General features: G+C 38.2%; 1 protein-coding gene across 2 annotated transcripts in view; it reads right to left on the bottom strand.

Moving 5' to 3' along the window:
* C15H11orf65 (chromosome 15 C11orf65 homolog) overlaps nt 1-23,177 on the bottom strand; it is an 81,210-nt gene that overhangs the window by 34,199 nt on the left and 23,834 nt on the right. The window contains exons 3-5 of one of the 2 annotated variants that reach the window (XM_027979170.3): nt 11,764-11,817; nt 11,431-11,631; nt 9,692-9,822 (exon numbers count right to left, since the gene is read on the bottom strand). In XM_027979170.3, the coding sequence (XP_027834971.1) occupies nt 9,692-9,822; nt 11,431-11,631; nt 11,764-11,817 (386 nt within the window). The remainder of the gene's footprint in view (nt 1-9,691; nt 9,823-11,430; nt 11,632-11,763; nt 11,818-23,177) is intronic. The other variant, XM_027979169.3, reaches the window with a different exon arrangement.

The raw sequence follows: 23,177 nt of genomic DNA on the forward strand, positions 1-23,177 counted from the left end.
ATTATATATATATATATATATATATATATATATATACACACACACACACATATACACATATATATAGTATATATACATATACATATATACCATACAAATCAGTGGCACAGTGGTAAAGAATCTACCTGTTAGTGCAGGAGATGCAAAAGGCATGGGTTCAATCCTCCAGTTGGGAAGATCCCCTGGAGTAGGAAATGGCAACCCACTCCAGTATTCTTGCCTGAAAAATTCCATGGACAGAAGAGCCTGGCAGGTTACAGTCCATGGAGTTGCAAAGTGTAGGACACAAATGAGGGACTGAGCCAACACACACATATAAATATATACCACATCTTCTTAAACCAATCGTCTATTGATGGGGACTTGGGTTGCTTCCATGTCTTGGCTATCGTAAATAGTGGTGCTATGATCATTGGGGTACATGTATTCTTTCAAATTAGCATTTCTGTCTTTGCTGCATACATGGCCAGGAATTATGGGATTGCTGGATCATATGGTAGCTATATGTTTAGTTTGTTAGGGAATCTCCTTACTGTTTACCGTAGTAGCAGCACCAATTTACATCCCCACTAATAGTGTTAGGAGGATTCCCTTTTCAACACACTCTCTCCAGCATTGACTATTTGTAGACTTTTTGATGATTGCCATCCTGATATGTGTGAAATGATACTTCATTGTGGTTTTGATTTGCATTTCTCTAATAATTAGCAACATTGAGCATATTTTCATGTGCCCATTGGCCCTCTGTATGGCTTTGGAGAAATGCCTATAGAGATCTGCTCATTTTTTGATTGGATTGTTTGTTTTTTAGATATTGAACACTATTGCACTATAGTGTTCATTCTTATATTTAGATCTATGACATTTTTCAAATTAAGTTATATATGGTGAGAGGGCTCCAGGTGGTGCAGTAGTAAATAATCCACCTGCCAGGCAGGAGATGCAAGTTTGATCCCTTGGTAGGGAAGATCCCCTGGAGAAGGAAATGGTAACCCACTCCAGTATTCTTGCCTGGGAAATCCCATGGACAGAGGATCCTGGTGGACTTAGTCCATGGGGTCGCAAAGAGTTGGACACAACTTAGCAACTAAACAACAACAACGTGAGATAAAGATCAAGATTTCTTTCTTTCCATTTGAGTATCCAATTTGTTGAAAAGAATATCCTTTACCAATAAAATTGTATTGGTATATGTATTGAAACTCAACAACATGTGTTTGGGTCCATTTCTCAACTCTCTATTCTGTTCCATTGACCTGCATGTCTATCTTTATGCCAATATCACATCTTGATTACAGTAGTTTTATAATATGTCTTAAAATCAGCTAATGTAAGTTCTCCAATTTTTTTCCAAAATTATTTTGACTATTCTAGTTCCTTTGCATTTACATGCAAGTTTTCAAGTCAGTTTGTCAAGTTACATACACACACACACACACACACACACACACACAACCAGCTGGAATTTTTGATTATGATTACATTGACTATATACATCAATTTGGAAAGACTGATCTTAACAATATTGAGTCTTCTGATCCATGAATATCTTATAGCTCTTTGTTTAAGTCTTTAAGTTTTATCAGCAGTGTTTATTACTTTTCAGTGTACAGGTCATATAGATTTCTCCTACAATTTATGCCTAGGTATTTCATATTTGCTGATGCCACTGTAAATTTTTAAATTCTAATTTCTAAATGTTTGCTGCAATACAATTGGTTTCTGTATCTTACAACCTTGATAAATTCACCTGTTAGTTACAGTAGCTTTTTAGTAGATTCCTTCGAATTCTGTATTTAGATGATCATGTAAATTTGGTTAAGTTGCTCAGTTGTATCTGACTCTTTGTGACCCCATGGATGGCAGCACACCAGGCTTCCCTGTCCATCATCAACTCCCGGAGCTTGCTCAGACTCATGTCCATTGAGTCGGTGATGCCATCCAACCATCTCATCCTCTGTCATCCCCTTCTCCTACTTTCGATCTTTCCCAGTATCAGGGCCTTTTCCAATGAGTCAGTCTGTCATATTAGTTGGCCTCAGCAGTCCAAGGGACTCTCAAGAGTCTTCTCCAACTCCACAGCTCAAAAGCATCAATTTTTCGGTGCTCAGCTTTCTTTACATTCCAACTCTCAAATCCATGTACGACTACTGGAAAAACCATAGCTTTGACTAGACGGACCTTTGCTGGCAAAGTAATGTTTCTTCTTTTTAATATGCTGTCTAGGTTGGTCATAGATTTTCTTTCAAGGAGTAAGCGTCTTTTAATTTCATGGCTGCAGTCACCATCTGCAGTGATTTTGGAGCCCCCAAAAATAAAGTCTGTCATTGTTTCCATTGTTTCCCCATCTATTTGCCATGAAGTGATGAGACCAGATGCCATGATCTTAGTTTTTTGAATGTTGAGTTTCAAGCCAGATTTTTGCTTCTCCTCTTTCACTTTCATCAAGTTTTTCTTAACTTTCTGCCACAAGTCTGGTGTCATCTGCATATCTGAGGTTACTGATATTTTCCCAGCAATCTTGATTCCAGCTAGTGCTTCATCCAGCCCAGTATTTCAAATTGCCAACATCCACTGGAACATAGAAAAAGCAAGAGAATTCCAGAAAAACATCTACTTCTGCTTCATTAACTATGCTAAAGCATTTGACTGTGTGGGTCACAAACTGTGGAAAATTCTTAAAGAGATGGGAATTACCAGAGCACCTTACCTGCCTCCTGAGAAATCTGTATGCAGGTCAAGAAGGAATAGTTAGAACTGGACATGGAACAATGGATTGGTTCCAAATTGGGAAAGGAGTACATCAAGGCCGTATATTGTCCTCTGCTTGTTTAAGTTATATGCAAGTACATCACGCGAAATGCCAGGCTGGATGAAGCATAAGCTGGAATCAAGACTGCCGTGAGAAATATCACTAACCTCAGATTAGCATGTCAACTGTGAATAAAGATTATTTTAGCTCTTCTTTTCCAGTTTCAGTGTCTCTCCCACCACTCCATCCTGCCACTGTTATTGCGCTAAAGAGGATGTCCAGTGCAATGTTGTGAAGAAGTAGTAAGTGCAGACATCTTTGTTTCTAATTTTAGAGAGAAAGCATTCAGCCACTCACCATTAAGTATCATGTTGGCTGCAGGTTTTTCATAGATGCTTTTCATCAAGTTGAGGAGGCTCTCATCTATTCTGAATTTGCCAAGAATTTTAATTACAAATGTTAGCTAGACTTTTGTAAACACTTTTTCTGCAGCTTTTTGAGATGATCATATCCAGTTTTCTTTTTTAAGTCTGCTAATTTGGTGAATTGCATTGATTGATTTCCAAATGTTAAAACAATCTTGTATTCCAAAGATAAACTCTATTTGTTTATAATGTTACTTATTATCGTGTTCATGAGAGAATATTGGTTTCTTATTTTTTGTAGTTTTTTCCTTCATATATTTTGAGTAGTTTTTTATCTGATAACACTAGTCTCATAGAAAATGATACAAATTTTCCTGTAAGTACTTCTTTAGCTACATTCCCACAATTTTAGTATGTTGTCTTTTCATTTTTTACTAAACCAAAAATATTTTCAAGTTCCTTTTGTGACTTCTCTGACTTATGGATTATTTGAAGATATGCTATTTAATATCCAAATATTTGGAGGTTTTTCAGAAATCAAAAAATGTTTCTGTTATTTTACTCTGTTTTAAATTATTTTTAATTTCATCATGATTAGAAAACTTTCTTTGTGTGATTTTAATTCTTTTAAATTTGTAGATATTTACTTCATGGCCCAGAATTATGGTGTATTGTGGTGAAGGTTGTTCATGTGCCCTTGAAAAGAATTAGTTTTCTCTGGTTGAGTTCAGTGCTCTATAAATGCCAATTATGTCAGGTTGGTTGATAGTGTTACTCCAACCTTCTATCAGTTCAGTCCAGTTCAGTTCAGTTCATTTCAGTCGCTCGGTAACGTCCGACTCTTTGCGACCCCATGAATTGCAGCACACTAGGCCTCCCTGTCCATCACCAGCTTCTGGAGTACACTCAGACTCACGTCCATAGAGTCAGTGATGCCATCCAGCCATCTCATCCTCTGTCGTCCCCTTCTCCTCCTGCCCCCAATCCCTCCCAGCATCAGAGTCTTTTCCAGTGAGTCAACTCTTTGCATGAGGTGGACAACGTATCGGAGTTTCAGCTTTAGCATCATTCCTTCCAGAGAAATCCCAGGGTTGATCTCCCTCAGAATGGACTGGTTGGATCTCTTTGCAGTCCAAGGGACTCTCAAGAGTCTTCTCCAACACCACAGTTCAAAAGCATCAATTCTTCAGTGCTCAGCTTTCTTCACAGTCCAGCTCTCACATCCATATAAGACTAATGGAAAAACCATAGCCTTGACTAGACAGACCTTGGTTGGCAAAGTAATGTCTCTGCTTTTCAATATGCTATCTAGGTTGGTCATAACTTTTTCTAAGGAGTAAGCATCTTTTAATTTCATGGCTGCAGTCACCAGCTGCAGTGATCTTGGAGCCCCCCAAAATAAAGTCTGACACTGCTTCCACTGTTTCCCCATCTATTTCCCATGAAATGATGGGACCAGATGCCATGATCTTTGTTTTCTGAATGTTGAGCTTTAAGCCAACTTTTTTCACTCTCCTCTTTCACTTTCATCAAGAGGCTTTTAGTTCCTCTTCACTTTCTGGTGTCATCTGCATATCTGAGGTTATTGATATTCCTCCCAGCAATCTTGATTCCAGCTTGTGCTTCTTTCTTCCAGCCCAGCATTTCTCATGATGTACTCTGCATAGAAGTTAAATAAGCAGGGTGGCAATATACAGCCTTGACGTACTCCTTTTCCTATTTGGAACCAGTCTGTCATTCCATGTCCAGTTCTAACTGTTGCTTCCTGACCTATATATAGATTTCTCCAGAGGCAGGTCAGGTGGTCTGGTATTCCCATCTCTGGAAGAATTTTCCACAGTTTATTGTGATCCACACAGTCAAAGGCTTTGGCATAGTCAATAAAGCAGAAATAGACATTTTTCTGGAACTCTTTTGCTTTTTAGATGATCCAGTGGATGTTGGCAATTTCATCTCTGGTTCCTCTGACATTTCTAAAACTAGTTTGAACATCTGGAAGTTCACAGTTCACATATTGGTGAAGCCTGGCTTGGAGAATTTTGAGCATTACTTTACTAACATGTGAGATGAGTGCAACTGTGCAGTAGTTTGAGCATTCTTTGGCATTGCCTTTCTTTGGAATTGGAATGAAAACTGACCTTTTCCAGTCCTGTGGCCACTGCTGAGTTTTCCAGATTTGCTGGCATGTTGAGTGCAGCACTTTCACAGCATCATCTTTCAGGATTTGAAATAGCTCAACTGGAATTCCATCACCTCCACTAGCTTTGTTCGTAGTGATGCTTTCTAAGGCCCACTTGACTTCACGTTCCAGGATGTCTGGCTCTAGGTGAGTGATCACACCATCATGATTATCTGGGTCATGAAGATCTCTTTTTGTACAGTTCTTCTGTGTATTCTTGCCACCTCTTCTTAATATCTTCTGCTTCTGTTAGGTCCATACCATTTCTGTCCTTTATCGAGCCCATCTTTGCATGAAATATTCCCTTGGTATCTCTAATTTTCTTGAAGAGATCTCTAGTCTTTCCCATTCTGTTGTTTGCCTCTATTTCTTTGCATTGATCACTGAAGAAGGCTTTCTTATCTCTTCTTGCTATTCTTTGGAACTCTGCATTCAGATGCTTATATCTATAGCTTCTATAGCTTTTACTAATTTATTGTCCACTTTAGGCAAACTTTCTCTGGTTGCGGCCAGCAGCGACTACTCTTTGTTGCAGTGTGTGGGCTTCTCATTGCTGTGGCTCTCTTGTTGTGGAGCACAGGCTCTGGGTACAGAGGCTTCAGTAGTTGCAGCTCACAGGCTCAACAGTTGTGACCTGCATGCTCTAGAATGCAGGCTCAGTATTTATGGCACAAGGGCTTAGTTGCACCACAGCATGTAGAATCTTTCTGGACCAAGGTGTCCAGAAAGAACTTGTGTCTCTTGCATTCGTAGGCATTTCTTATCCACTGCACCACCAGGGAAGTCCAGTAATTATATCATGTTTGATGAAGGTTTTCAATATAAAAGAAAAGGAGTATAATAATGGAATCAGGAACTTAAGTATAACTTGATTGGCAACATCATGAATATTAGCTCATTACTTTGCAGAATAAAAATGTAATACCTATCTTTTAAAAAATTGTGGTAAAACCAACATAAAATTTATCATCTTAACTATTTACCTTGACTATTTTAAAGTGTGTGGTTCAGTAGTTAGTTAATTACTTTTTATTTTTTTAATATAAATTTATTTATTTTAATTGGAGGCTAATTACTGTACAATATTGTATTGGTTTTGCCATACATCAACATGAATCCACCACGGATGTACATGTGTTCCCCATCCTGAACCCCCCTCCAACCGCCCTCCCGGTACCATCCCTCTGGGTCATCCCAGTGCACCAGCCCCAAGCATCCTGTATCATGCATCAAACCTAGACTGGCAATTCATTTCATATATGATATTATACATGTTTCAATGCCATTCTCCCAAATCATCCCACCCTCTCCCTCTCCCACAGAGTCCAAAAGAGTGTTCTATACACCTGTGTCTCTTTTGCTGTCTCGCATACAGGGTGATAATTACCATCTTTCTAAATTCCATATATATGCATTAGTATACTGTATTGGTGTTTTTCTTTCTGGCTTACTTCTCTCTGTGTAATAGGCTCCAGTTTCATCCACCTCATTAGAACGGATTCAAATGCATTCTTTTTAATGGCTGAGTGATACTCCATTGTGTATATATACCACAGCTTTCTTATCCATGCGACTGCTAATGGACATCTAGGTTGCTTCCATGTCTTGGCTATTCTAAACAATGCTGTGATGAACATTGGGGTACACGTGTCTCTTTCAATTCAGGTTTCCTCGGTGTGTATGCCCAGTAGTGGGATTGCTTGGTCATAAGGCAGTTCTATTTTCAGTGTTTTAAGGAATCTCCACACTGTTCTCCATAGTGGCTGTACTAGTTTGCATTCCCACCAACAGTGTAAGAGGGTTCCCTTTTCTCAAGAGGTTTAAGTGGTAAGAAGAAAAGTTCTGTACATTTACTTACACAGTTACCATTTTTGGTGTTCTTCATTCTTGTATGGATCTAGATTTTTACTTAGAATCACTTTTCTTCTTCAGCTTTTATCTATCTGAAGTTTTCTTACCTTTTTATTTTTTTAAAATTAATCATTTTAATTGAAGGCTAGTTACTTTACAATATTGTAGTGGTTTTTGCCATACATTTGACATGAGTCGGCTATAGTGCTTTGCTGAGTTGGCTGATATTATTTTTTCTTCTCAGGGGTCTATTTTCCTGCCTCTTTGAATGTGTGGCAATTGATTACTACATGGTAGACATTGTTAATTTTACATGATTTTGAGTATCGAAGTTTTTTGGTATTCCTTTAAATACCTGGGGGGGCTTTGTTCTTGTATGTACGTGGTGTGTGCTCAGTTGTTCAGTCCTGTTCGACTCTCTGCAACTCCCCGGACTGTAGGCCACCAAGCTCCCCTGTCTGTGGGATGTCCCAGGCAAGAATACTGGCGTGGGTTGCCATTCCCTTCTCCACTGTTCTTATATACTGTCAAGTAAACTTGGATATGATTTGATTCCTATGAGACTTGCTTTTAATATTTGTTAGATAGGTCTAGAATGCCTTTTAGTGTAATCCTTACATGTCAGTTTCTTTCGGGGACAAAAAAAAAAAAAGGTTGAGACTGGTATAGAGTAAGTCTCAGTTCAGTACAGTTCAGTTCAGTTGCTCAGTCGTGTCCGACTCTTTGAGACCCCATGAATTGCAGCACGCCATGCCTCCCTGTCCATCACCATCTCCCGGAGTTCACTCAGATTCATGTTCATTGAGTCAGTGATGCCATCCAGCCATCTCATCCTCTGTCGTCCCCTTCTCCTCCTGTCCCCGATCCCTCCCAGCATCAGAGTCTTTTCCAATGAGTCAACTCTTTGCATGAGGTGGCCAAAGTACTGGAGTTTCAGCTTTAGCATCATTCCTTCCAAAGAAATCCCAGGGCTGATCTCCTTCAGAATGGACTGGTTGGACCTCCTTGCAGTCCGAGGGACTCTCAAGAGTCTTCTCCAACACCACAGTTCAAACGCATCAATTCTTCGGCTCTCAGCTTTCTTCACAGTCCAACTCTCACATCCATACATGACCACAGGAAAAACCATAGCCTTGACTAGACAGACCTTAGTCAACAAAGTAATGTCTTGGCTTTTGAATATGCTATCTATGTTGGTCATAACTTTTCTTCCAAGGAGTAAGTGTCTTTTAATTTCATGGCTGCAGTCACCATCTGCAGTGATTTTGGAGCCCAAGAAGATAAAGTCTGACACTGTTTCCACTGTTTCCCCATCTACTTCCCATGAAGTGATGGGACCTGATGCCATGATCTTCATTTTCTGAATGTTGAGCTTTAAGCCAACTTTTTCACTCTCCTCTTTCACTTTCATCAAGAGGCTTTTAGTTCCTCTTCACTTTCTGCCATAAGGGTGGTGTCATCTGCATATCTGAGGTTATTGATATTTCTCCCAGCAATCTTGATTCCAGTGTGTGTTTCTTCCAGTCCACCGTTTCTCATGATGTACTCTGCATAGAAGGTAAATAAGCAGGGTGACAATATACAGCCTTAACGTACTCCCTCTCCTATTTGGAACCAGTCTGTTGTTCCATGTCCAGTTCTAACTGTTGCTTCCTGACCTGCATACAGATTTTTCAAGAGGCAAGTCAGGTGGTCTGGTATTCCCATCTCTGGAAGAATTTTCCACAGTTTATTGTGATCCACACAGTCAAAGGCTTTGGCATAGTCAATAAAGCAGAAATAGATGTTTTTCTGGAACTCTCTTGCTTTTTCCATGATCAGCGGATGTTGGTGATTTGATCTCTGGTTCCTCTGCTTTTTCTAAAACCAGCTTGAACATCAGGAAGTGCACAGTTCACGTATTGCTGAAGCCTGGCTTGGAGAATTTTGAGCATTACTTTACTAGCATGTGAGATGAGTGCAATTGTGTGGTAGTTTGAGCATTCTTTGGCATTGCCTTTCTTTGGAATTGGAATGAAAACTGACCTTTTCCAGTAGGTCGTAAAGTTGCTTCAGTCATGTCCAACTATTTTTGACCCCAAGGACTGTAGCTTGCCAGGCTCCTCCATCCAGGGGATTTTCCAGGCAAGAATACTGGAGTGGGTTGCCATTTGCTTCTCCAGGGTATCTTCCTAACCCAAGGATTGAACCTGGTTCTCCTGCATTGTAGGCAGACTCTTTACCTTCTGAGCCACCAGGGAATGCCTATGCCTGGTGAATAGGTCATATTAATCTTATATATAAAGTAAATGCTGATTTTCATCTCATGTGGCAAAAGATTCTGATGTCCTTGAGGTCAAAGAGACTTTGTCTTTTTCCACTTATATCTTAGATATTAACAGTCTCTAGCAAGCATTTATTAAATATTTGCTTTCATTGTATTTTTAAAAAATGACTAATTTTTCATCATTTTTTAAATAACATGTAGTTATTTTTACTAGTGATAGCAATTTTTGAAAATAACTATATACTTCTTTAATAAGTCTAAGTATTTCATCAACTTACATTTGCTGCATCCATTCTATTTTTCTAATTTTTCTTTTCTTTTCCATATCTTGCCTTCTCTTCAGTTTGGAGAAATGGAATTCACTTTCCTTTTTGTCTCCCACAATCACATTTTCAGTAGGACTCCAAAACTATTGAGAAATGAAAAATGAATACACAAAATATTAAATTACTGATTGTGAGGTTATCTGACTATAAACAAGAACTTCTGTGTATTCAGTAGGAATATACCAAGATAGAAATAGAGAAGAGGATAGACCCTTTTAAGATTAGTGTACTGAGGTAGTATTTAATACGTATTTGTTGAGTGAATAAGTGAATAGACATATTCCAGGAGTGTTTTAGTTTCTCATAAGAACAGAGCTAACCAGTAGGTGCTACTGACTTTTGAAGACTCTAATCCTCAGTACTTTGGCCACCTGATGGGAAGAGCCAACTCCCTGGAAAAGAAAAGACCCTGATGCTGGGAAAGATTGAGGGCAAGAGGAGAAGACAATGACAGAGGATGAGATGGCCAGATGGCATCACTGACTCAATGGGCATGAGTTTGAGCAAACTCAGGGAGATAGTGAAGGATAGGGAAGCCTGGTGTGCTGCAGTTCATGGGGTCACAAAGAGTTGGACACAATTTAGCAACTGAACAATAACAACAAATTCTCAAGGAATATGGGCACCTTCCAAGAATACAGAAGTTTCACCATTGTATCCTAAGACTTCGTGATTTCCCCTGTATGATGCTTTATACTAGCTGGTTGCTTGTTTTCCTATTTTCAGTTCATTCCTCCTCCCTCACCACATACACATTAAATAACAAAGAGGAGAGTTTATCCCTCACAACACTCTGAATTTGCCCTATTAAAACACTGTACTGAAATATCCTGTTTACTTGACTCTCTCCTTAATTAAAAGGCAAACTTCTTGAGCAGAGGAATATTTTTATTTACCTTTGCTTCTTAAGAATCTAGTAAAATGCCATACATCTGACTGGTATGCAGTAAAATTTGTTGACTGAATGAATGAATTCACACTTTGATCATTTTTCATACTTAGTATATCCAATATACCACATTCTACAATCTGTATATCAGAGATTGAGGGAATTGAGTGAAGATACTTGAGCCATATAAACAAACATCCAGAACTATAAAACCAGATAATGTTAACTTTTAAAACATAAGTTTACAAATATCCTTGGATAAAAAATATTTCCACAAAGAGGAGATTAAACAAACATGTTTATATAAAAATTCTCAAATCACATATATGCATTAGAAATCATGTATATTTAAAATCATTCTATTCAGTTCATACAAATACATGTTATATTTTCCAACACCATGAAAACCCAAGTGATTTCCTACTAGGGTCTGCTGTTACAAGCTCGGTAGAGAAAATGGGATATTAGTCTCAAGAACACCCACTTCTTGTCCAAGGATTAATTAGAGTCAATAACATCTTCAGATTTGCTTTATTATAAAGATAGGTAATTGCTGAGTGCCAGAGAGTATCTAAAGGTGGTCTAGACTCAAAGCTGATTATTAAAAGCAGAAGTAGATGTTAAAAAAAGATATATTGTTGAATCTTGAAGTATACTAGTCACCCCTGAGTAGTTAAGCAAATTTTATCAGTTAAATTATTAGAATTTATTATTTTAAAAAATCTGAAAATTAACTTTCAGAAAGACAGATAGGTTTCTAAGCGTATAACATAAAAAATTATTAATATTTATCTGTTCTTACTGTCTCACAAACAGGCCTCCAGCCATTGTTCTCTATACGACGATACCAGCCACTGTAATCCTCTTCCTGAAGAACATCACTTTTAATATGAGATGTATGTTTTGCTGGAAGTTTCGTGTAGTCTCTAGGGCTATTAGCACACAGATCTTCTATATGTCTGTGAGTGAAAATTTTATAGTATATTGCAGGTGGAAATTTAACCTGTAGATGGAAAAATTAAAAGAACCATATCAATATAATTAGGAAAATGGTCTACGTTTTTAAAAATTACATCTTTTAAATTTCATATAAATATGCTTTAATAATACTAAGTAAGAATGTATTCATACTTACACCACCTAATCTGAATCGTACATTAATACCAGCAGCAGCATCTAGAAGTTCTGCCTATAAAAAAAAATTAGTCTTCAACATTCTATATATCAGTTCATAATTTCTCACTCTATTATATTAAATAGCTACTGAATATTGATTACTTCTGAAATAGATGAAGTGAATAAACCTCAAATAGTTAATTTTAAATTAGAAAGTTTCAGAATTTATTTTTTTATAGATACTCAATAAATAAAACAATTTACATGATAACTAGGAAAATGATACCAAACTATGTTTCCTGTGTATGTAATGTAAAAGTTTAAGTGCCAGGTGATTTATAGTCATAAAACAGAAGTGTTTTTTTAAACACCTTAAATATATGATTTTCATATTAAATATTATCTTCTAGGTTGGGCAGATCCCCTGGAGAAGGAAAAGGCTACCTATTCCAGTATTCTGCCCTGGAGAATTCCATGGACTGTATAGTCCATGGGGTCACAAAGAGTCAGACTCCACTGAGCGACTTTCACTTCCACTCTAGGTAGATTCAGAGAAAAAAATGTGACTAGTGAATCTGAGTTTAATACCAGCTGACCTTTCCTAGCTAGCTTTTGATTTTAAATAAAAAATCCATGTTTAAATTTTGTAAGAATTGTATATAATTGGTCTTCTAAAATTTAGTTCCCCACATCAAATGGAAAATAGAGAAAAAAAATCTTGGTTCCCAACCTGTCTTCTGATTATATTAAGTTAGATGAAAAAACAGATGTTATCTTAGATTGTTCAGCCTGAAAGACAACATCAGTTTTGCATAATTTTCTAACTAAAAAATTAAATACATGCACACACACATGTTCCCTGATTTATGATGGTTTGACTTACAATTTTTCATCATTATGATGGGTGCGAAAGTGATACACATTCAGTAGAAACCATAGTACTATTTTTGAATTTTGATCTTTCTCCAGGTTAGTCATACACTGTATGATACTCACTCTATCCTGTGATGCTGGGCAGCAGCAGTGAGAGAGATAGAGTATATAAAATACTAATATCAGAAATGAAAGATGGGCCATCACTACTGATTCCATGGACACTAAAAGGATAATGAACAAATATGAACAACTCTATGCCCCAAAATTTGATAACCTAAACTAAATGGATTGATTCCTTGAAAGACACAGCCTATCAAAACTCACATAAGGAGAAATAGACAATCTGAATAGATCAATATCTATTAAAGAAACTGAATCATTAGTTAACCTTTCAAAGTAGAAAACACCATGCCTATATGAGTTCATGGGTGAATTCAACCAAACATTTAAGGAAGACAAGGTAGTGGAAATCACCCAAGGTGAGCAGAGAAAAAGGAAAAAAAATTAAATAAGGATGGCTTAGGAGATCTCTGGGACAACATGAAGCATACTCACATTTGCATTATAGGGATCCCAGAAGGAGATGAAGGAGAGAAATTGGCAGAGAATTTATTTAAAGAAGTAATAGGTAAAAAAATTCCCTAACCTGGGGAAAGAAACAGACATCAAGTTTCAGGAAGCATCAGTTCAGTTCAGTTCAGTCGCTCAGTCGTGTTCGACTCTTTGCAACCCCTTGAATCGCAGCACGCCAGGCCTCCCTGTCCATCACCATCTCCCGGAGTTCACTCAGACTCATGTCCATCAAGTCAGTGACACCATCCAGCCATCTCATCCTCTGTCATCCCCTTCTCCTCCTGCCCCCAATGCCTCCCAGCATCAGAGTCTTTTCCAATGAGTCAACTCTTTGCATGAGGTGGCCAAAGTACTGGAGTTTCAGCTTTAGCATCATTCCTTCCAAAGAAATCCCAGGGCTGATCTCCTTCAGAATGGACTGGTTGGACCTCCTTGCAGTCCAAGGGACTCTTAAGAGTCTTCTCCAACACCACAGTTCAAAAGCATCAATTCTTTGGCGCTCAGCCTTCTTCACAGTCCAACTCTCACATCCATGCATGACCACTGGAAAAACCATAGCTTGACTAGACAGACCTTTGTTGGCAAAGTAATGTCTCTGCTTTTCAATATGCTATCTAGGTTGGTCATAACTTTCCTTCCAAGGAGTATGCATCTTTTAATTTCATGGCTGCAGTGACCAGCTGCAGTGATTTTGGAGCCCCAGAAAATAAAATCTGACACTATTTCCACTGTTTCCCCATCTATTTCCCATGAAGTGATGGGACCAGAGAGACAGTCCAAAATAAGATAAACTCTAAGAGGTCCACTACAAGATACATTTTAATTAAAATAGCAAAAATTAAGGATAAAAGGGAACCTTAAAAGCAGGAAGGGAAAAATAACTAGTTACACAAAAGGGATTGCCCATAAAACTACCAGCTGACTGTTCAGCAGAAACTCTGTAGGCCAGAAGGGTGTGGCACAATATATTCAAAGTGATAAAAGGAAAAAATCTATAACCAAGATTACTCCACCTGGCAGTGCTATCATTCAAATTTTAAGTAGATACAGAGGTTTACAGGCAAGCAAAAGCTAAAGAGGTTTGGCATCACTAAACCAACTTTACAATAAATGTTAGAAGGACTCTTCTAAGGAAAAACTAGAAATATAAAAGCTATGAAAGAAGTATAAAAATTATGAAAGGAAAAATCTCATTCTTAAAGATAAATGCATAGTAAAGGTAGTAGATCAACTGCTACTAGGTAGTAGGGAGGATAAAAGACAAAAGTGGCAAAATATCTCAATTAACACTAAGGAGTTAAGGAATGTAAAAAAAAGCTGTAAAATATATCAAAAACATTAAACATAAGGGAGTTAGAAGTACAAATTCAGGGTTGTTAAAATGCTTTCAAACTTAAGAGATCTATCTATATATATATATAAATGTGTGTGTGTATAGACACACATGCACACTTCATGGTAATCACAAGCCAAAAACTTATAATAGATACACAAAAAAGGAGAAAGGAACCCAAAATAACATAAAGATAGCCGTTATATCACAAGGGATTAGAGCAAAAGAAGAAAGGAACAAAAAAGAACTCTAAAAACAATCAGAAAATAATTAACAAATGGTAATAACAACATACTTATGAGTAATTACTTTAAATGAAAATGGACTAAATGATCCAATCAAAAGACATAGGGTGGCAGATACAAAATGGATACAAAACAAGGCTCTACAATAGATCCACTTAAGATCTAGAGACACATCCAGACTGAAAGAGAGGGGATGGAAAAAGAAATGTGCAATGGAAATCAAAAGAAAGTCAGGTAGGAATACTTATATCAGACTAAATAGACCTTAAAACAAAGACTGCATCAAGACAAAGAAGGACAATTCATAATGATAAAAAGGATCCATCCAAAAAGAATATAAAACAATTGTAAATATAAATACACTCAATAAAGGAACACTTAAGTATATAAAGCAAACATTAATGGATATAAAGAGGGAAATGGTCAGTAACACATTAATAATAGGGGACTTTAATACTCCATTTTCAAGAATGGACAGATCATTCAGACAGAAGATCAGTTAGAAAACATTGACCTTAAAGAGCTCGCTCTCTTTTTCTCTTGATGTGTCTGGATAATGTGTCATCAGCTTAGTTTTTTTCAAAGTACCACCTGTTAGTTTCATTAATCTTTTCTGGTTTTTTTTTTGGTTTCTATTTCACTAATTTCTGCTCTGATCTTCATGATTTCATTCCTTCTATTAATTTTGGGTTTTGTTTTTCTTTTTCTAGCTCTTTTATATGTAAAAGAAAAGGTGCTCAACATTGCTAATCATTACAGAAATGCAAGTCAAATCCACAATGAGATATCCCACACTATCAGAATTGTAGTTCTTCTTCTTCAAAAAAGGGACAGGGCTCAAATCAACAAAATTAGAAATGAAAAAGGAGAAATTACAAGTGAATCCTTTGCAGAAATACAAAGGATCACAAGAGACTACTACAAACAACTATATACCAATAAAATTGACAGCCTGGAAGAAATGAACAAATTTTTGGAAAGGTACAATTTTCAAAGACTGAACCAGGAAGAATTAGAAAATATTAACAGACCAATCACAAGTAATGAAATTAAAACTATAATTAAAACTCTTCCAACAAACAAAAGTCTAGGAACAAATAGCTTCACTGGAAAATGCTATCAAACTTTTAGAGAAAAGCTAACACCTATCCTACTCAGAGTCTTCCAAAAAACAACAAAGGGAGAAAAACTCCCAAACTCATTCCATAAGGCCATTATCACTATTACCCTCATAACAAAAGCAGACAAACATATCACAAAAAAAGGAAAATTATAGACCAATAACATTAACTAACATAGATGCAAAAATCCCCAACGTAATACTAGTAAACAGAATCCTGCAGCACATTAAGAGCATAGTATACCAAGATCAAGTGGGATTTATCCAAGGGATGTGATGATTCTTCAATATATGCAAATCAATCAATGTGATATACCATATTAAAAAGTAAAGATTAAAAACAATATGATCATCTCAAGAGATGCAGATGATACTTTTGACAAAATTTAACACCCATTTATCATAAAAATTCTCCAGAAAATGGGCATAGAGGGAAACTACCTCAAAATAATAAAGGCCATATACAACAAACCCACAACTAACAACATTCTAACTGGTGAAAACTGAAAGCATTTCCTTTAGGATCAGGAACAAGAAAAGGATATAGACCCTTGAACTTAAAAAAAATAATAATTTTAGAAGCGCAAACCATGGCAATTGGAGAAGAAAAGAAATAAAAGTAATCCAAACTGGAGAAGAAGTAATTGTCACTGTTGCAGATGACATAATATGACACCTGGAAAATCCTAAAGATACCACCAGAAAACTACTCAGCTCAGTTCAGTTCAGTTGCTCAGTCACGTCTGAATCTTTACCACCCCAGGGACGGCAGCATACTAGGCTTCCCTGTCCATCACCAACTCCCGGAGTTTTCTCAGACTCATGTCCATCCAGTTGGTGATGCCATCCAACCATCTCATCCTCTGTCATTCCCTCCGCCTCCTGCCTTCCATCTTTCCCAGCATCAGGATCTTTGCCAATGAGTTAGTCTTTGCATCAGGTGGCCAAAGTATTGGAGCTTCAGGTTCAGCATCAGTCTTTCCAATGAATATTCAGGATGGATTTCCTTTGGGATTGACTGGTTGGATCTCCTTGAAGTCCAAGGAACTCTCAAGAGTCTTCTCCAACATCACAGCTCAAAAGCATCAATTCTTCAGTGCTCAGCTTTCTTCATGGTCCAACTCTCACATCCATACAAGACTACTGGAAACCATAGATTTGACTAGATGAACCTTTCTTGGCAAAGTAATGTCTCTGCTTTTTAATATGCTGTCTAGGATAGTCACAGCTTTTCTTCCAAGGAGCAAGTGTCTTTTAATTTCATGGCTGCAGTCACCGTCTACAGTGCTTTTGGAGTCAAGAAAAATAAAGTCTGTCACTGCTTCCATTGTTTCCCCATCTATTTGCCATGAAGTGATGGGACCAGATGCCATGATCTTAGTTTTCTAAATGTTGAGTTTAGACCCAGCTTTTTCACTCTCCTCTTTCACTTTCATCAAGAGGCTCTTTAGTTCTTCTTCACTTTCTGCCATAAGGGTGGTGTCATCTGCATATCTGCGGTTATTGATATTTCTCCCAGCAATCTTGATTCCAGCATGTGCTTCATCCAGCCTGGCATTTTCCATGATGTACTCTGCATATAAGTTAAGTAAGCAGGGTGACAATATACAGCCTTGACATACTCCTTTCACAATTTGGATCAAGTCCTGGTTCTAACTGTTGTTTCTTGACCTGCATACAGATTTTTCAGGAGGCAGGAAGGTGGGCTGGTATTCCCATCTCTTGAAGAATTTTCCACAGATTGTTGTGATCCATACAGTCAAAGTCTTTGGCATAGTCAATAAAACAGGAATATATGTTTTTCTGGAACTCTCTTGCTTTTTCTATGATCCAGTGGATGTTGACAATTTGATCTCTGGTTCCTCTGCCTCTTCTAAATCCAGCTTGAACATCTGGAAGTTCTCAGTTCACATACTGTTGAAGCCTAGCTTAGAGAATTTTGAGCATTATTTTGTTAGTGTGTGAGATGAGTGAAATTGTGCAGTAGTTTGAACACTCTTTGGCATTGCCTTTCTTTGGGATTGAAATGAAAAATGACTTTTCCAGTCCTGTGACCACGGATGAGTTTTCCAAATTTGCTGGCATATTGAGTGCAGCACGTTCACAGCATCATCTTCTAGAATTTGAATAGGTCAGCTGGAATTCCATCACCTCCACTAGCTTTGTTTGTAGTGATGCTTCCTAAGGCCCACTTGACTTCACACTCCAGGACATCTGGCTCTAGATGGGTGATCACACCATCGTGGTTATCTGGGTCATGAAGATATTTTTTGCATAGTTCTTCTGTGTATTCTTGCCACCTCTTCTTAATATCTTCTGCTTCTGTTAGGTCCATACCATTTCTGTCCTTTATTGTGCCCATCTTTGCATGAATATTCCCTTGGTATCTTTAATTTTCATGAAAAGATCTCTAGTCTTTCCCATTCTATTGTTTCCCTCTATTTCTTTTTATTGATTACTGAAGAAGCTTTCTTATCTCTCCTTGCTGTTCTTTGGAACTCTGCATTCAAATGGGTATATCTTTCCTTTTATCCTTTGCCTTTAGCTTCTCTTCGTTTTTAGCTATTTGTAAGACCTCCTCAGAAAACCATTTTGCCTTTTTGCATTTCTTTTCCTTGGGGATGGTTTTGATCACTGCCTCCTATACAATGTCATGAACCTCTGCCCATAGTTCTTCAGGCATCTGTTTATCATATCTAATCCCTTGAATCTATTTGTCACTTCCACTGTATAATCATACGGGATTTGATTTAGGTCCCACTCCAGTACCCTTGCCTGGAAAATCCCATAGATGGAGGAGCGTGGTAGGCTACAGTCCGTGGGGTCGTGAAGAGTCGGACACGACTGAGCAACATCACTTTCATACCTGAATCGTCTATTGGTTTTCCCTACTTTCTTCAATTTAAGCCTGAATTTGGCAATAAGGAGTTCATGATCTGAGCCACAGTCAGCTCCTTGTCTTGTTTTTGCTGATTGTATAGAGTTTCTCCATCTCTGACTGCAAAGAATATAATCAATCTGATTTCAGTATTGACCATCTGGTGATGTCCATGTGTAGAATCATCTCTTGTGTTGTTGGAAGAGGGTGTTTGCTATGACCAGTGTGTTCTCTTAGCAAAACTCTTGTTAGCCTTTGCCCTGCTTCATTTTTACTCCAAGGCTAAACTTGTCTGTTACTCCAGGTATCTCTTGACTTCCTACTTTTGCATTCCAGTCCTCTACAATGACATTATTTTTTTGGTGTTAGTTCTAGAAGGTCTTGTAGGTCATTATAGAACCATTCAACTTCAGCTTCTTCAGCATTAGTGATTGCTGAATCCAAGTGGCATAGACTTGGATTACTGTGATACTGAATGGTTTGCATTGGAAATGAACAGAAATCATTCTTTCTTTTTTGAGATTGCAACCAAGTACTGCAATTCGGACTCTTTTGTTGACTATGAGGGTTATTCCATTTCTTCTAAGGAATTCTTGACCACAGTAGTAGATGTTATGGTCATCTGAATTAAATTCACCCATTCCAGTCCATTTTAGTTCACTAATTCCTAAAATGTCATTGTTTACTCTTGCTATCTCCTGTTTGACCACTTCCAATTTGCCTTGATTCATGGACCTAATATTCCAGCTTCTTATGCAATATTCTTCTTTACAGCATCAGACTTTACTTCCATCACCAGTCACATCCACAACTAGATGTTGTTTTCACTTTGGCTCCGTCTCTTCATTCTTTCTGGAGTTATTTCTCCACTCTTCTCCAGTAGCTTATTGGGTACCTATCAACCTGGGTAGTTCATATTTCAGTGTTCTATCTTTTTGCCTTTTCATACTATTAATGGGGTTCTCAAGGCAAGAATACAAAGTGGTTTGCCATTTCCATTCTCCTTCCAGTGGACCATGTTTTGTCAAAACTCTCCATCATGACCCATCCATCTTGGGTGGCCCTACATGGCATGGCTCATGGTTTCACTGAGTTAGACAAGGCTGTGGTCCATGTGATTAGTTTGGTTAATTTTACATGATTGTGGCTTTCTTTCTGTCTGCCTTTTCTGAATAATGGTAAGAGGCTTATGGAAGCTTCCCTGATGCGAGAGACTGACTGTGGGTAAAACTGGGATTTGTTCTGATGGGACCATGCTCAGTAAATCTTTAATTTAATTTTTCTCTTGATTGGTGGGGCTCTTTTCCCTCCCTGTTTTTTGGCCTGAGGCCAAACTTTTGACCCAGCCTCCACTGGAAACTCCTGCACACTCACAGGCAAGTATGACTCAGTCTCTTGTGTGGACACTGCTCCTTTCTCCTAGTGCACACTAGGTTTTGTTTGTGCCCTCCAAGAGTAGGTTTCCCCAGTCCTGTGGAAGTTCTGTAATCAAATCCCACTGGCCTCCGAGGTCAAATTCCCTGGGGGGTTCTCAGTCCCTTTGCCAGATCCCCAGGTTGGGAAATCTGTTGTGGGTCCGACAACTTTCTCAACAGTGTGAGAATTTCTTTGGTATAATAGTTCTGCAGATTGTGGGTCATCTGCTCAGAGGCTCTATGGTGGGTAACACTGCATGTCCCAGGTCTTCTGCAGCCAGTGCCCCTGTCCCTGTGGCAGGCCACTGCTGACCTGTACCTCCACAGGAAGCACTCAAACACTCAAAGGTAGGTCTGACTCAGTCTCTGTGGGACCTCTGGGCCCTGGTGCACATAAGGTTTTATTTGAGCCCTCCAAGCGTTTCTGGCGGGTATGGGGTTTGATTCTAAATGGGATTTCACCCCTCCTACTGTCTTATTGGAGCTTCTCCTTTGCCCTTGCACGTGAAATATCCTTTTATGGTGGTGTTCTACATTTTTTTGTCAATGGTTGTTCAGCAGCGAGTTGTAATTTTGGAGTTCTTGCAGGAGAAGATGAGCTCATGTCCTTCTATTCTGCCATCTTTCTGCTGGAAAACTACTAGAGCTCATCAATGAATTCAGTAAATTTGCAAGCTACAAAATTAATACACAGAAATCTCTTGCATTCCTATATACTAACAACAAAAGATCATAAAGAGAAATTAATGAAACAATTCCATTTACCATCACAACGAAAAGCATAAAACAGCTAGGTTTGCCAACAAAGGTCTAGTCAAAACTATGGTTTTTCTGGTAGTCATATATGGATATCAGTTGGACCATAAAGAAAGCTGAGCTCCAAAGAATTGATGCTTTTGAACTATGGTGTTGGAGAAGATTCTTGAGAGTCCCCTGGACTGGAAGGAAATCAAACAGGTCAATTCTAAAGGAAATCAGTCCTGAATATTCATTGGAAGGAGTGATGCTGAAGCTGAAACTCCAATATTTTGGCCATCTGATGCAAAGAACTGACTCACTGGAAACGACCCTCATGCTGGAAAAGATTAAAGGCAGGAGGAGAAGGGGGTGACAAAGGATGAGATGGTTGGATGGCATCACTGACTCGATGGACATGAGTTTGAGCAGGCTTTGGGAGTTGGTGATGGACAGGGAAGCCAGGCATGCTGCAGTCCATGGGATCACAAAGAGTTGGACACGACTGAGTGACTGAACTAAAATGAACTGATACCTACCAAAAGAGGCAAAAGGCCTCTGCTCAGAAAATTATAAAACATAAATGAAAGAAATCAAAGATACACAAACAGATGAAGAGACATACTATGTTCTTGGTTTGGCAAAACCAATATTGTGATAATGACTATACTACCCAAAGCAAGCTACAGATTCAGTGCATTCCCTATCAAATTACCAATGGCATTCTTCACACAGTTGGAAGAAAAATTTTTACATTTTCTATGGAAACACAAAAGATCCTGAAAGTCAAATCAATATTGAGAAAGAAATATGGAACTTGAGGAATCAGGCTCCCTGACTTCAGACTATATTAGCTTTCTAATATAATAATTTCTACAGTAATCAAGACTGTATAGTATAGGCACAAAAACAGAAATATAGATCAATGGCCCAAAATAGAAAGCCCAGAGATAAACCTGCACACATATGGTCACATAATCTACAACAAAGGAAGCAATGATATACAATGAAGAAAAGATAGCCTCTTCAATACATGGTGTTGGAAAAACTGGACAGCAACATATAAAAGGATGAAAGTAGAACACTACCTAACACCATACAGGAAAATAAACTCAAAATGGATTAAAGACCTAAATGTAAGACTAGATACTATAAAACTGTTAGAGGAAAATAGGAAAACCATTCTGTGACATAAACCACAGCAAGATCTTTAAAAAAAAAAAATATATATATATATATATATTTAACCTTTTAATTTATTTATTTTTAATTGAAGAATAATGATTATTACTTTACAATATTTTGTTGATTTCTGCCATATATCAACATGAATCAGCCATAGGTATACCTATGTTCCCTCCCTCTTGAACTTCCCTCCCACCTCCCACCCCATCTGACCCACCCCTCTAGGTTTTCAGAGGCCTGGTTTGAGTCCCTGTGTTATACAGCAAATTCCCACTGGCTATCTATTTTACATATGGTAGTGCATGTTTTCATGTTACTCTCTCCATTTGTCCCACCCTCTCCTTCCCTCTCCTGTGTCTACAAGTCTGTTCTCAATGTCTGTGTTGCCATTAGTTCAGTTCAGTCGCTAAGTCGTGTCCAATTCTTTGCAACCCCATGAATCACAGCACACCAGGCTTCCCTGTCTATCACCATCTCCTGGAGTTCACTCAAACTCATGTCCATCGAGTTGGTGATGCCATCCAGCCATCTCATCCTCTGTCGTTCCCTTCTCCTCCTGCCCCCAATCCCTCCCAGCATCAGAGTCTTTTCCAATGAGTCAACTCTTCACATGAAGTGGTCAAAGTACTGGAGTTTCAGCTTTAGCATCATTCCTTCCAAAGAAGTCCCAGAGCTGATCTCCTTCAGAATGGACTGGCTGGATCTCCTTGCAGTCCAAGGGACTCTCAAGAATCTTCTCCAACACCACAGTCCAAAAGCATCAATTCTTTGGTGCTCATCTTTCTTCACAGTCCAACTCTCACATCCATACATGACTACTGGAAAACCATAGCCTGGACTAGATGGGCCTTTGTTGGCAAAGTAATGTCTCTGCTTTTGAATATGCTATCTAGGTTGGTCATAACTTTTCTTCCAAGGAGTAAGCGTCTTTTAATTTCATGGCTGCAATCACCATCTGCAGTGATTTTGGAGCCCCCCAAAATAAAATCTGACACTGTTTCCACTGTTTCCCATCTATTTCCCATGAAGTGATGGGACCAGATGCCATGATCTTCATTTTCTGAATGTTGAGC

The sequence above is a fragment of the Ovis aries genome, chromosome 15 (assembly GCF_016772045.2).
Source record: "Ovis aries strain OAR_USU_Benz2616 breed Rambouillet chromosome 15, ARS-UI_Ramb_v3.0, whole genome shotgun sequence".
NCBI classification, from domain to species: Eukaryota; Metazoa; Chordata; class Mammalia; order Artiodactyla; family Bovidae; genus Ovis; species Ovis aries.